The sequence below is a fragment of the Typopeltis vanoorti genome, chromosome 2 (assembly GCF_054136105.1).
Source record: "Typopeltis vanoorti isolate ZY-2024b chromosome 2, IOZ_Tvanoo_1.0, whole genome shotgun sequence".
Classification (NCBI taxonomy): Eukaryota; Metazoa; Arthropoda; class Arachnida; order Uropygi; family Thelyphonidae; genus Typopeltis; species Typopeltis vanoorti.
This window is the reverse complement of record NC_143550.1, coordinates 7,489,191-7,504,927: the sequence shown is the minus strand read 5'-3', so window position 1 is coordinate 7,504,927 and position 15,737 is coordinate 7,489,191. Positions and strand designations below refer to the sequence as shown.

The following is a 15,737-nucleotide window of genomic DNA, read 5'->3' as shown; positions in this document are numbered from 1 at the left end:
GCTATTCCTCTTACATTCCATTTTGCTGTGTGTATTATATTTTGTCGTTTCCATTTTCGTTTTCCCTTTTCCATTCCAGGGTCGTTTCCCATAGATTCAATCCGATTATCTTTTTCTGTCAGCTTACAAGTAGGATTATGTTCTCCATGTCAGAGGACTAGCCTGACGATGGAATAGTTCAGTGGTAGGGCTGCTACCTTAAGGCTTCTGAACTAGCCTTCTCCCAAATTTAAACCCATAGGAGAAATATGGTATAATGAAGGGGAAAGAGTAGATTATAGAAGAAATATAGTAAGGTTTATAGAGAGGGCATAGTTGTAAGGCCAGAAATGAAAAGACCCCATCCCTCGAGTACTCTAATAGCATAAGGGTCATAAAGTAAGAAGAGTTGGCTGATAAGGCCTTATAGGAAAGATTAAAGTAAGTGGGTCTTCCTCAAAGTAGAAGAAGGAGAGGATAGATCCAGCTAGGGTTCCATGGCAGTGCCACTTCCCTTACAATCAAGATGATTGCCCCTTATGGCCCTGTTGGTCCACGAGTCCTTATTCAGTATATTCGGACCACCCCACCATATATACACATATATATATATATATATATATATATATATATATATATATATATATATATACGCACGCGCATGTACACACACACCCACATGGTGGGCTCCCCTATCCGCCAACCAGGGGACGCACTCTCTAGGGGTTACAGGGTCCCCTGAGAGATCATCATGGGATTGCTGTATTATCATTTGTATATAATTGATATATATTTGTATGTGTGTACTTGCATGCTCAATAATCTGTTTATACCATATAACTGGCATTTTGAACTGACAGCTTTTCTTTTGGCACCTTGTCGTGTGCCTTTTCCAGATCTATAAACCTTAGATTCCTGTTATGTGCCCATGATTATTTTTCAGCTTTTCCAGAAGCTATTTGTCTCAAAGTAAAAAAAGATTTGATTCTGAATGTGATTCCATCTATTTGCTCCTAACTTTTCTGAGAACTCTATGAAGGGTTCTACTAATTGTGCAAAATCCTACTCACTGCAAAAATAAATAAATAATAGTGAGGTGCTTTATCTTGTTTGGAGAACATTCCCTTTGTGCGAGAACCATTCCAGTAATAAGAATAGGAAGAACAATAAAGGCTATTGATTTTGTAAAGTATAATTTGCTAGAGAGATCCCAGATGACTGGAGAACTGGAAAGATCATCCAATATACAAGAAAGGAGACAAAAGAGACTGCAGAAATTGCAGACCAATTGCTTAAGGGTCAAAGCTGTATAACTGAGAGGAGACCTCCACATAGCCTTTAAAGGAATGCGGAGAACCGACCAGGGCTTCTGACCTAATGTCCAATCCTCACCTTCTCGTGGTGCACCCTGTTGGGTATCTACTTTGATACTGAACGAACGAGGATGGGCTGGCAATTTGGGATTTAGCCGACCAAATTGTATTCTTATTGGTTAAACCAAAATAAAAAATGATTGTACAACATGACAAAATTTCATGCCGGCTGGGGCGTCGCCCGGTTAAACAAGGCCCCCGTTGTTTTCGCCAGGGAACCAGGGCGAACAGCGATAAGTCAACTACTGGAACAAATCTGAAAACAAACCCCAACTCAACATCACCAGAGTTAAAGATCGGTACTATCAACGTAAGAAGCCTGAATGGCAAAGAAATGGAGCTAGCTGAGGAATTAGATAAGTACCAGATTGACATAATAGGGGTGACTGAAACAAAAAAGACCAAAACTGGTGAGATCTTTCTGAGCAATAAATACAAATTGTTATATTCAGGCAATAACAATCAAGGAAAAGAAGGAGTAGCCATAGTATTCAACACAAAATACGAGGCTAATCTTCTTGAATGGCAGTCAGTCTCAAGTAGAGTAATGTGGGCAAATATGAGAATGGGGAACTGGACAATGAGACTTATTTGTGCCTATGGTCCCACAGAAGGTTCTACTAAGGTAGAAGTGGAGGAATTTTTTGAGGCTTTAGAAAAAGCAACTGACACAATGAAAAAGGAAAAGTTGGTCCTTGTTGGGGATCTAAATAGTAGAGTAGGAAATGATTGTGAGACATACAAAAATATTTTGGGAAAATTTGGAGAGAAGAGCAAAGCTAATAATAATGGCAAATATCTGTTGGATTTCTGCTCAGGACATGGACTGGTTATTACTAACACCATGTTCAAACATAAAAATGTGCACAAATTCACATGGAGAGAAGAGGCTAGGAATAAGAAAAGTCTCATTGACTATGTTATTGTTGATAGTGATGTTTTCTCCCTGGTGCAGGACACCAGAGTGTACAGAGGATTTGAAATTGGAAGTGATCACTATTTAGTCTTTAGCAGGATAAAATTGAATTTCATATTGAAAAGAATAACATGTAAGAAAGTTTTAAAGCGAATAAAAGTTGAGCAGCTCTCAGATGTAAACTGTAGACTAAAATACAGAAATATTATTGAAAAGAAAATGAAAGAGTTTGAGAACAGGAATCAAACCTGGTTATTACTAACACCATGTTCCAACATAAAAATGTGCACAAATTCACATGGAGAGAAGAGGCTAGGAATAAGAAAAGTCTCATTGACTATGTTATTGTTGATAGTGATGTTTTCTCCCTGGTGCAGGACACCAGAGTGTACAGAGGATTTGAAATTGGAAGTGATCACTATTTAGTCTTGAGCAGGATAAAATTGAATTTCATATTGAAAAGAATAACATGTAAGAAAGTTTTAAAGCGAATAAAAGTTGAGCAGCTCTCAGATGTAAACTGTAGACTAAAATACAGAAATATTATTGAAAAGAAAATGAAAGAGTTTGAGAACAGGAATCAAACCTTGGAGATTCAGTGGCAAACTCTGAAGGAAACATTGATTGATTCTGCCAGAGAGGCATGTGGTGAGGTTGTGTGCAAAGATAAAAAAATCAGAACTCCCTGGTGGACACAGGAAGTTAAAGAGGCAGTGAAGGAAAAGAAGAAAGCATATCAAAAGTTCCTGGCAAATAAGTCGGCTTTTACTCTTACAGAATACAGAGACAAATGTAAGAAAGCTAAACAGTGTGTAAAACTAGCTAAACAAAAGTCATGGGAGGACTTTGGCAAGAATATAGAAAATAAATATCAAGAAGGTGGCAAAATATTCTGGAGGTTGTTGAAGAAGCTTAGGAATGGAGGAAAGAGTGCTGTAAAAGGAATTAGAGATGATAAAGGTGAAATGAAAACAGGAGAAAAAGATATCCTTGAAGTATGGAGTAATTACTTTGAAAAACTGCTAAATGAAACAAGCAGTGATGACAGCACAGTGATAAAAAACACTGACCAGGCATGCAGTCAGGAATACATATCCATACTTGAAGTAGAAAAAGCCATCAAAGGCTTGAAATGTGGAAAGGCAGCAGGAGTAGATGATATTCGACCAGAAATGCTGAAGTATGGTGGTATAAGAGTCTTACAGTGGCTGCACTGCATAGTTCAGAAAGCCTGGACAGAGGGACGAATTCCCGATGATTGGAGTAGAGCTCTCATAGTACCCATATATAAAAAGGGAAATAAAACTGAATGTGAGAATTACAGAGGTATTTCCCTACTGAGTGTTCCTGGCAAGATCTATGCAAGTATACTTGAGAAACGGTTGAGAAGAATTGTGGAAGAAAAGCTTGGTGAAGAACAAGCTGGATTCAGGCCAAATAGAGGCTGTCAGGATCAGATCTTCACTTTACGACAAATAGTCGAGAAAGCATGGGAATATAACAAAGATTTGTATTTAAGTTTTGTCGATTTGGAAAAGGCATATGATAAGGTGCCAAGAGAGAAGCTATTCAATACGCTGCAGTTATATGGGGCATTATATCAAGCAATACTTAGTCTTTATTTGAGTTGTGAGTCAGCAGTTAGAATTGAAGGAAGTACAGGAAGATGGTTTAATGTTAAATCTGGTGTGAGACAGGGATGTACATTATCCCCTCTGTTATTCATTATCTATATGGATCACATTATGAAGGAATGTGGTATTAAACCTGATATCAAAATTGGAGATGTTAATGTCAGCTCTTTGCTTTATGCGGATGATGTTATATTTCTAAATAAATCTGCTACAAGTCTGCAAGATTCTCTGACTAAATTGAATAGCTGTTGTAATAGATATGGTATGAAGGTCAGCAATAAAAAGACAAAGACAATGAAAATAGGCAGAATCATTGAAAATGTCAACTGTGTTGTGAATGGAGAACCTGTTGAACAAGTAAAACATTTCAGCTACTTAGGCGCAATTTTTACTGAAGATGGTAAACTAAACATAGAAATAGATAACAGAATCAGCAAAGCTGGTATCGTGGGAAGTCAATTGAATAAATTCATATGGAATAAGAAAGAAATTAGTCGGAACACTAAATTAGCTGTATACAAGACTGTGTTCAAACCAATTTTAACTTATGGATCTGAGAGCTGGGTCAGAAGTAAAACACTTGACCAAAGACTAGAGACCGCAGATATGAGAGTCCTGAGAAAGATTAGAGGCGTGAACAGATGGCATCAATGGCAATATCATATTAAAAATGAGGATATTAGGAAAGAACTTGACATTGTCAGCATCCAGGAATGCGTTAGCAGAGCTAATCTCAGATGGTATGGTCACTTAAATAGAATGGGAGAGGAAAGATTAGCAAAACAAATGTTCTCTGCCAGGTTGGCAGGAAAACGACCCAGAGGAAGACCAAGATATAGGTGGATTGATACGGTACAAAGTGCCTTAGACGATAGAAATATAAGATCTGATAATGTCGGAGTCTTGACAAGTAACAGACTGATTTGGAGGAAAATTGTAGATAGGAAGTTAGTAATGATGTAATTTTTTCATGTAGTACTGTCATATCTTGTACACCCCTTGAGGGTACATGGCAGGAATTTGATGATGATGATCAATTTACTCCCTCACACCTATAAAATATTCATAAGAATTATACAAAATAGATTAAAAAACACCTACGAAGAAATAATAGGCATAGAACAAGCTGGTTTCCGAGGAAACTATTCAACAATAGACCAAATTTTCACATTGCACCAACTAGCAGAGCTCAGCTGGGAAGACCATAAAGAACTATATTGTTGTTTTTTGGATTTTAAACAAGCTTTTGATAACATCAACAGAGAAATTCTTCTTAAAATTCTACTGGAAAAAGCAATAGACAAATATATAATACAGTTTCTGATAAAATATTACTCTAAGACAAATGCAATAATTAAAAAGGACACACTCACAATAGAATCCATAGAGATACGAAAAGGAGTAATGCAAGGATGCCCATTATCCCCATGCCTATTCAACATATATCTAGAAGAAGTTGTAAAGAAAGCAATAGACAATGAGCCTGGAATCAATGTCAACGGTTTAAACATAAATAATATCAAATATGCAGATGATCTTGTTCTTCTTGCAAGAACCCCAAATGAACTACAAAAGTTGATCAACAAGCTAAACGAAACCTGTAAAACATATGACATGACAATAAATATACAAAAGACAAAAGTGATGAAAATAGGGAGGAACGGAATTACCATCTCAGCCACCCTAAACGGAGAACAAGACAACTTCATATACCTTGGATCAAAACTAACAGAAACAATAGATGAACTCAAAATAATCAAACACAGAATAGCGATAGGATGGACCACCATGGGAAAATTACAGAAAATCTGGAAAACAAACAAGATATCTAAACAAGCCAAAATCAAATTATATGAAGCAATAATTATACCAACAGTCATCTATGGAGCAGAAGCGTGGACAGTTAAAAAAAGAGAGGAGAAAAAACTGCTGGCATTTGAAATGAAATGCTTAAGAAAAATAAATAGAACAAGTTGGATAGAAAAGAAAACAAACATCACAGTCAGACAAGAACTATTGTATAAAAAGACAATAATAGAAAAAATTAGAAAACAACAACTGAGATGGTTTGGACACACTGTACGCATGGATGCAGACAGACTTCCTAACGTCCTAATCAATACTTTTCCAACTGAAAAAAGAAGACCAGGAAGACCAAGAATTACCTGGCTGAAATTAATAAAGAACATCTCGGGATGCAGAACATATAAGGAACTTTTTCGAACAGCAAGAAATAGAGAATACCGGAAGATCCTGCTCAAGAGAAGACTCAACCTGTCTTAGACGGAAGAGAAGAAGAAGAAGAAGAAGAAGATAATTTGCTAGAATGATCCTTTATATTATGCACATTCTTCTGTTAGTCTTAAAGTTTAAAAAAAAAAAAATTGTTTAGAGAGTTATTTTTTTTATTAAATATTCTATGTTGTCCAATCTGCAGATACAAGCTGATCAAAATTAAAGTATCCCTGTTTAAGGACTTGTGAAGCGCCATCCAGTGATTGAAATGCTGTGAAACCTTGCAGGAATATATTGTGTATCATGCAGAAGCAATATCTGAGGGGAGGGGTCTAAAAATTCATCGCTGAAGGGGGGGGTGCCAAGTGATGTATCTAATGTAGATGTAATTTTTTCGTGTGTGTAAGAAGGAAAAAAAAAGTGACACAATCATAAATACCACGTTTTTATTCATTTCTATTATGTATTCATGGGCTGGCTATACTCTTCAATATGCTGCCATTCCCAGCCGAAAACTGTATCCTTTGCACATTGTGTTCAATGGCAGAATGCAGCTGGTCAGGACTGATGTTACGCATGTACGGAGTCATGCTGTCTTTCAGCACTGTCAAGTTATCAGGATGATCCCAATAAACCCTGTCTTTGAGAAATCCCCAGAGCCAGAAGTCAGAGGTGATCAGATCAGTGAACAAGGTGGCTATGCAGTGGGAAACATATAGCTGATCACTCTGGCTTCTGTGAAATGTTCTTGAAGAACCTCCTGTACAGGTAGTCCAGTATATGTGGGGAGAGGATTCATTCTGCATGAAAATGACTGAATCCATGCATTGGTGCTGCTGTAGCTGTGGTGCAACAAATTTGTTTATTATATCACAATACCTCTCAGCAGTAACTGAGCAGGTCACTGGATCCAACTGGCGAAAGTTCTTATAGAAGAATTATCTAATGATAAACGAAGCTCTAAACATGCGCCAGTTAGTAACTTTGGGTGAATGCATAGAAATTTGTTCGATTGCTTGCAGGTTTTGCGTTGCCCCCTACCTGGAAGTTGTGGGTATTCACAGCTCCGTTTAGATGAAAGTGAGCCTCATCTCCCCACAAAATCATCTGTGGCCATTCAACATCAGACTTCACTAGAGCAAATTCTAAGGCGAATATCATGTGACTTTCAAAGTCCTGCAGATGCAACTCCTGTATCAGGGTTATCTTGAATGGATAGAAATGCAGAATTTTCCAGGCAGTTGTGTAAGGTGCAACCATGTCTTGATGCAGCATGTGCAGGAACCAACACTGTTATTCATGAGCTGCTCCACAATGGCAGTAACAACTTCATTCACTCGTTGTGAACTGATTGATTTGCAACCTCTGCCAGGTCTAACTCCCAGCGATCACGTTTCTTCAAAACAACTAATCATTCATCACAGAGCACATGGAGATAGTTGGTCTTGAATGTTTAGGTAGTACAGCTTCATGAGCAAAGCACATTGGAGTAAGGTTAGTGCCATTGCTGTGGATCGCATTAACAACTAGAATGAACGGAAGATCCCGTGTCTTTTAAACTCTCCTGGCACCTGCTAAATTGTGATATCCAAATTCTGTGTATTTAGTATTTAGTGTTTACAACACCCCTGGTGGTGAATTTTGGAACTACTTATATATATATATATATATCACTTCCACATGGTGCACAACGTATTCCTGCAAAGTTTCACAGCATTTGGATCACTGGGTGGTGCTCCTCAAGACTTTTAACAGGGATACTTTACTTTTGATCACCCTGCACTTGCCACCTGGAAAAATTACTCACTGTGGATGAGTGTATTTGTCAAGCTCTGCTCATGTTTTATTTGTAGCCCAGTTTTCTGATCCCTTAGTTAAAATTGGTTTGAACACAGTCTTGTATATAGGTGGTTTAATGTTTTGACTAATTTCTCTCTTATTCCATATAAATTTAGTTGACTACCTGCCATACCAGCTTTGCCAATTATTTTGTCTATTTTGATATTTAATTTGCTGTCTTCACTAAATATTGTGTCTATATAGCTTAAGTGACTTGTTCTGCATCCATTCAGGATGCAGCTGATGTTCACCATGTTCCTGCTTATTTTCATAGTCTTCTCATTGCTGACTTTCATGCCCAATTTGTTACAGCAGTTATTCAGTTTAGTTACACACTCCTGCAGACTTGTACTGGATTTATTTAGGAACGTTACATAAAGAGCTGATATTAGCATCTCTAATTTTGATGAAAGATTTAATGCACTTTATGATATCTGTATATAGATGACGAATAACAGGATATTATGCACCCTTGTCTTACATGTGATTTTACATCATGCTATCTACCTGTGCTTCAATTCTAACTGCTGACATACAGCCAACACCATACAGGCCTTGACATTTTACACATGAATAAATTCAAAGATGAAAAGTATCTGTTGAAACTGAAATATTTCATTCACATGGATGAGAAGCATAAATTATTTGTTATATATTTCATCCATATGGATGTCTAGTTAGTTAAATATAGACCATGTATTGCACTGTATAATGCCTTTTACACCATTATTGTATAATTGTAGCATTTTGAAAAGCTTTCATACTAGCACTTGCCTTTTCCAGATCTACAAAACTTACAGATCATTGTTATATTCCCATGATTTCTCAACTGTTTGTCTTAGAGTGAAAAATCTACACGAATCCAGTTGTTCTTAAAGTTTCTCTTTAACAGTTTTCTTAGTCTTTTAAGTATACTCGGGGAAATTCTTCTGTGATTCTCTTTCAATTTATAAAATAAATATCAATCTTGTAATGTTTTTTTTTATTTCCCACAGAGTAGGCAGAAACTCCTTTAGCCCAAAGCCTAACCGTAACAGTGATTTGTTATCTCATCATCCTTTTTGTTTGTGTTAGGCTTAGTGAGCTGTCACAGTCAAGTAACTTAATTTCTTCAAAACCTGATGCTGTTTATAATATGTGGTTAAACCTTTCACAATTTTTGTGCTGTGGCTGTAAATTATATGTATTCTTCTTCTGGCCAGTTTGCCTGTTTGTTGGGATGAAAAACCCTGTTATCTCCACGTGTAGCTAGTTAACTTGCCCTCATTTGAAAAGTTCTGGTAAAGGTTCTTTGCATCCTAGATAGGAATGAGAACCTAGGTCCTATCTAGCTAGGAGACCTTGTCTATACTGAGTTACAGAAGCTTTTTATAGTTTAGTTCTTATAGTACTCATATTATTGTCTGTAGTGTTGAGTTCTGTGGTCAGTTTTTGAGATGCTGGGTTAAAAACCAAAGCTTTAGTGTGGGAGGAAGGGGATCCACTAGCTTGTGCCTGAAATTGACTAACTGAAAAACTACAGGCCGAAGGAAGACTGAAAAAAAAAGTTCTAGTCAGTGATTTGATTCTAGTATCAAATCTGGTGCAAACAGTTTCCACAGGACTACAACAGGAACACTTATTCAGCTGTTATTTCTCTTTTTATAAGAGGGTATTATGAAAACTTTTACTCCAATCTGGAATTCATCCTTCTGACCAAGCATTTTGAATTATGTTTTGGAAGTTTTTTCCCACTTGGTCAGACTATAATAAATTTAGTTTAATCCTTTATCCAAGTGTAAGCAAACAAAGTTTGCGCCTGAAGTATCTTCAGGACTGAGGCAACTCATGGTAAAGGTGAACCAAGCTCTCTTCACTACTTGTCTTAGTATTTCCCATAATACAAAGCAGACATGTATAATGCTATGCATTAAGGGAAGGGCCACTACCCAGACCGGTTTCGACCTTTATTGAGGTCTCGTCAGTGGGAGCCAGACCGAGGTGGTGATACTAGGGTGGAAGTAATGGAAAAGTGATATTTACCTATACGAGTTGCCAAAAGGCGTCTCACCTTATTATTAAATTACTCTGGATTAAACTATAATAAATTTAGTTTAATCCTTTATCCAAGTGTAAGCAAACATGGGAGATACTAAGACAAGTAGTGATGAGAGCTTGGTCCACCTTCACCACGAGTTCCTCAGTCCTGAAGATACTTCAGGTGCAAACTTTGTTTGCTTACACTTGGATAAAGGATTAAACTAAATTTATTATTGAATTATGTTTTGCAGCCATTATGAAGCTTATTCCTCCATATCCCAGCACTTCTGATTAGATATCCACTTCAGCTGTCTTTCCACATTACAGACTTTTGGTAACTTTTTTCTTTTTCAAGTGTTAATATGTACTCTTTACTGCATTCTTATTGAATATTTTTTACTACTGTTCTGTTGTTTCTTGTTTTATTTAACAATTTTTCAAAATAAATACTTCAGACAGTTATCAAATCTTGGTCTTTTGCTTTATGTCACTTAATCCCAATTTCTTTTATAGTACTCTATCTTTTTACCATTTCTAAGCTTTTCTTTTTTATTTTTCTTTCAATTGCTTCTACAATGCCTTGCTACCTTAATATCCATCTTCTCTACTCTTATTAAAGTCTTCTCTTGACTTATTAAGCTATTTTTATAGATCACTTCACTTTCTTGCATTTCTTTCTGTATTTTGTCGGAGGCTGACTTAATTGTTTGGAACTTTCGATATACTTTATTTTCCAGAACTGCCTCTAGGCAGTTAGGATACCTTTATATCTCTTGTTTCTCATTCCGTATTCTTTTTCAATATAATTTTCTCAATACTAATTGTTTTTCAATTTCTTTCAGAATGTTTTTCCACTTACATGAATTATTTGTGGCAGAGAGGGTGAGATGTATTTAGATAAGTAGAGAGCCCTCCCACGATGAGTCCTTGGACTCCATGGAGGTGTCATGTAATAATAATAGTTGGTTATTTGTCTTAAAGTAAAATTCTGATCCTGACATCCCTTGTTTAGCCTGAAACCATGTTCAAGTTTCTCTTTCTTAATCAGAAATCTTGGAATGTTCATTTAGGAAAATTCCTCGGTAATTCTCACATTCTATTTAATTTTTTATTTTTCTAGATGGATACTTGTACTCTATCCCATCTTCCGTTATATGAAGGCCTGTTATGGCCAAGTAACCTGACTTATTTTTTAAACCTAATTATTTTTATAATGCTTATCTCCTATTCTTTTACAGTATTTTCTCCTTCATATCTGAGATTTTCAGTAGCCTAGATCTATGCCACCTTCCCGTGAGTTTTGTTAATTTTACAAATAGCTTTCATGCATAATTTTCTCTGTATTCTTTCAGGCCACCTGTTGACTACTTGCTAGGAATTTTCAGTACACTTTTCTATTTTCCAGAACTGCCTCTTAAAATTCATGGGTCCACATGAAGTTCTGATTTTCTCATTCTTTTAAACTACTTCACCGCTGAGTGTGCAAGGTTTTGTTCTTGTTTTCATAGGCTTTTCAGTACTGGTCCCTGTGGGACCCCACTTGTTACCTTTTGCTACCTTGATACCACTCCCTCACACACAACTCTATCAGACAGCCAGTCCCCAATACAATTCACTAACTTGGCATCTAATCCTGTGCTATAAATTAATATCAGTTTATCATGTATCACCCTGTCAGAAGCCTTTGTAAAATCCAAAAAAATGGCAACATATGTCTTTCAATCATCAACTGCTCTTTCTTTATTATCAAAGGCAATCAGATTACTAAAATGAGCATCTCGTAAAAAAAAAAAAAAAAAAAAAAAAAAATTCCATGCTAACTCTCACATGTTACAGCATTTGACAGATGAGGAATAATGTATGTGATACTCACTAATCTCTTCAAAAGCTTAACTACTGATGAAATATAAACTGGTCTATAGTTCGACACTTCCATTCTACTACTACACTTATGTACTATCTTACCCACAAGAAGCTACCCTGAAAATTCTAGTTTACCTTGCTCTTCTTGAAGTTTCTCTTCCACCATTGTTCTCAATCTCATTATTGTAAGATAAATGTTTCAAATTAAGTGGATATTGAATCCAACATTATTTTCAGTAAGATAAATGTATTCTCTATTGCATCCTCATATGGACAAACATAGGGTCCAGGACCTCGTCTCTGTAAGTTACAGCATTCGTGATTCCACTAAGCACATACAGGTTAGTACATTCACCCCACAAGATGCTACTCCAAATCATCAACTACCTTCAACAGATATTAGAGGAATAATATTATATACACATTATTATTCCTCTGATATCCCTTTCAACAGATATTAGAGGAATAATAATGTGTCTCTAGTTCTTTCCAGATCAAATCATGCCTGGTATCACTTTGTAGAGCAAATCAGGACTCATCTCTAAACAATACCAATCTCAATTGGGCCAGGCTCCAGATGACTTGGAGCCTGGCCCATTTCGAACATTCTCTCCTGTGACATGGGTATATGGGTACACAGAATAGTCATCTTCATGAAGCTTTCTGCAAATATTGGGAATAGATACCAATGTTTCTGTAGCTGAATGTATGGAATTTTTATGCACAGTCAGAGAAAATGAGCATGCTTTTTCATTGGAAGGATATGGTTTCTAATCCTTTTAAAAGCATTTGGAATACTTTCTAGATCTTCTAAACCCACATTGAGTTAATCTGGGAGGACTACAAAAAAATTAAATAAATTGATGGATAAATCAGTCCATAAACATGCAACTGATGGAATTCACTAATAGTTTTTGGCTTTGATTGCTTAAGTGATAATTCTAAGCAGTAGTTGTTGCATTCTATATTGCTTTATAAAACAGTGTGAATTACATTGTCCAGAATTTTAATTAGGTTGTTGCAATTATGTGTATGAGGGGGTGGGGCTCAAAAGTTCTGATAAAAACTTAAAACAAAAATGTTATTAAAGCAACTGATAAGACCATAAGATAGAAAATATCTGAAGACCCTTTAATCCCCATATTTCATCGAATTGTAATTTGTTCTTTTTCTTTTAGGATATATAAGAAGAGTTGCTTTAATATCATTTTTGTTCTAGGTGTTCATCATGACATTTCAGCCCCCTCCCCTCATATATGTATAAATTATGGTTTAGAATGTAATTAATGAAGTTTCTCTTGAACAATACTTTTTGGCAGAATATACCAATAGACAAGTTAGTAAAAGGTAGATTTCAAGATAATTTTGAGTTCCTTCAGTGGTTCAAGAAGTTCTTTGATGCAAACTATGATGGGCAAGAATATGACCCTCTAGAAGTTAGTGACTCAGTAGGACCAACTGCAAAACCATCCTTGGGTCGATTGGCACCACAAGGATTATCAAAGCCTATTGGAAGAGCAGGTTTGATAATTTAATTTTGACTGTTTTTTTATTTTATTTTATTTTATTTTTATTTTTATTTTATGAAATATGGCTTGGAAATATATACGTAAACGTATGTTGAATTTATGCAGACAAAAACACATGTTAGAGCAATTACTTATAATTCAGAAAATAACACTCAACATTTTGGCCTCTTTATCAAAATCATCAGAAAAACATACATGAACAAGACAAAGCTATATGACACTATACAAAAGTAAGCTAAATCTAACTGCTTTATTAATCATTTATGTTAGCCTGACCTCTGGTGAAATAAAACATAAATAAAATAAAAATCAAATCAATAAATAAATTAAAAATAAAATCAATAAATACTTTTTATACATAATAACATACAGATGATTTAAAAAAAAAAAAATACACCAGAACTACATCAAATTCATCTTCACAGTCCTGTTATCTTAAGGTTTTCTTTTGCTGCCATCATGTTCTGGACCCTATATGGGTTGCAGATGGGTCCTCCATATTCTTGGAATTACTAATTCAAGATCACTTGGAAAATTTCCAGAAATAATATTTATTTTTACTAATTCATCATTCTTGTTGAGATTAGGATGATTCAACATCTCACAAAATTTCTTGAATATTTTTTTTACACCAGTTTTGACACAGTGTTGGGATGTTGGTGCCTTTCCAATCAATTCCGTGACATGTTTAGAGTGCATGGTCTGACAGGCCTGTTTTACCATAGTGAAGGAATTTAATGTGGCATTTGTGTTCATCTTTTCTTGTTGAAATTGTGTGCCCTGTGCAGGGTAAGTTGCAGGTGCACTGGATCTTTGTAAACTCCCATGTGGACAGTAAGGAAGGGGATCTTTGGATGAACTGAGTATGCTTTTTTAATTTTGCAGGAGGTTTGAAAGTTGCCTTAATATTGTATTTCTGTAGTGTTTTCTTCCAATATTTCCCTAATGTTTATGGCATTTTTATAATTTTACCTTTCATAGCATTTTTGTTGAGGATCTTGTGAGCTTTTTTTTGTTATAGCCATTTTTTTTTATAAAGGTTTGGTATGATTTTGTATTCCTTCTTTAGTGCTTGCTCATCAGAACAAATTATTATGGCTTTATATTTGAGGGGGAATGATGACCCTTAATTTTTTGTCTTGGATGGTGGTATTGAATCTTTGTGTGTATATATTGGCCTGCATATAGGTTTGTGGTAGACCATGAAGACAGCCTGGGAAAAAATGTGTCTAGAAAAGGAAGAGAGTTATTATTTTCAATCTCAATGGTAAATTGGATGAGTTTGTGTTTGTTTAGTGGCTTAAGAATGTATTTAATGTTTGGTTACCATTGGGGCCAGATGGCAAATACAGGGTGTCTGGGCTATAAGGCTCAGCATCTTAATAAGGTTTATTAAAATAATTTTTTCTTATTATACAGAGTAACTTGCCAAGTTTTTATGCAATGTGGGCACCTTTTGTAGCTCAACAGATGCCAAAACGATACCCGGACTCTTACAAAGTGTTTTCCAGCATCTGAGGCATTATTAGAGCAACTGCTGCAATGATATGCTATTTCAAATCGTCCAGATCTCGAAATGTTTTATGGCATACAGTCTATGGTACACAGTCTTCAATAAAGCAATATGCAAAAAAAAAAAAAAAAAAAGTGTCCAATGAAGTCATATCCATAGATCTAGGTGCTGGGCAATTGGGCATCCTCTTTCGATCCAATGTTCAGGAAATACCAATTTTGTGCATGTGCACTAGTGACCTTGAAAGTGTGACAAAACAAATCTTGGAGAGATTTCTTATCAACTGAGCTTTAGTTTGAGAAAATATGAATGCTCTCACATTATAAACTGTTAATTTTGGATACCTCTAGCCTGGATACCCTGTTTATCACCAGTATAATCTGAGCCACACTTTGGACATTAGACTTGCTGAATCTAGAACTCATTTGCTCGAAGTCTTCCATCTAAAAGTTAGCAATAGGAAGAAGGTGGTGAGCCCATGGCCATACCTTCTTTTTGCAGGTAGAAAATATTTTGCTACAAAAGATACCCAGGGCAAAGAGGGCCACGATATCTGGCAGAAATGTTTGTAGGAGAAGAGATGTTTTATTGATTGGGGCATTCATGAAAAGAACAGTTACATTAAAGTCGACTAATAAATCTTTGTGAGTGTGATGTTTTTAATTTTGTTTATGAAGTATTATGTATTTTTTTATACTCTTAAGGTCCCTGAAGTTTTTTGGCTAAGTGATAATTGGGACTGTCAATTCCTTCAACTGTCGGTCATAATGGTGTATTTTTGGCAGACCATAAATTCTTGGAGTACTGGCATAATGTGATAATAGATTCTTAATTGTT

General features: G+C 35.8%; 1 protein-coding gene across 2 annotated transcripts in view; it reads left to right on the top strand.

Annotated features, from left to right (window-relative positions):
* Positions 1-15,737, top strand: part of LOC150108803 (microtubule-associated protein RP/EB family member 1-like) — a 154,910-nt gene that overhangs the window by 99,634 nt on the left and 39,539 nt on the right. For both annotated transcript variants that reach the window (XM_090403351.1, XM_090403342.1), the window contains exon 5: positions 13,178-13,379. In XM_090403351.1, the coding sequence (XP_090259477.1) occupies positions 13,178-13,379 (202 nt within the window). The remainder of the gene's footprint in view (positions 1-13,177; positions 13,380-15,737) is intronic.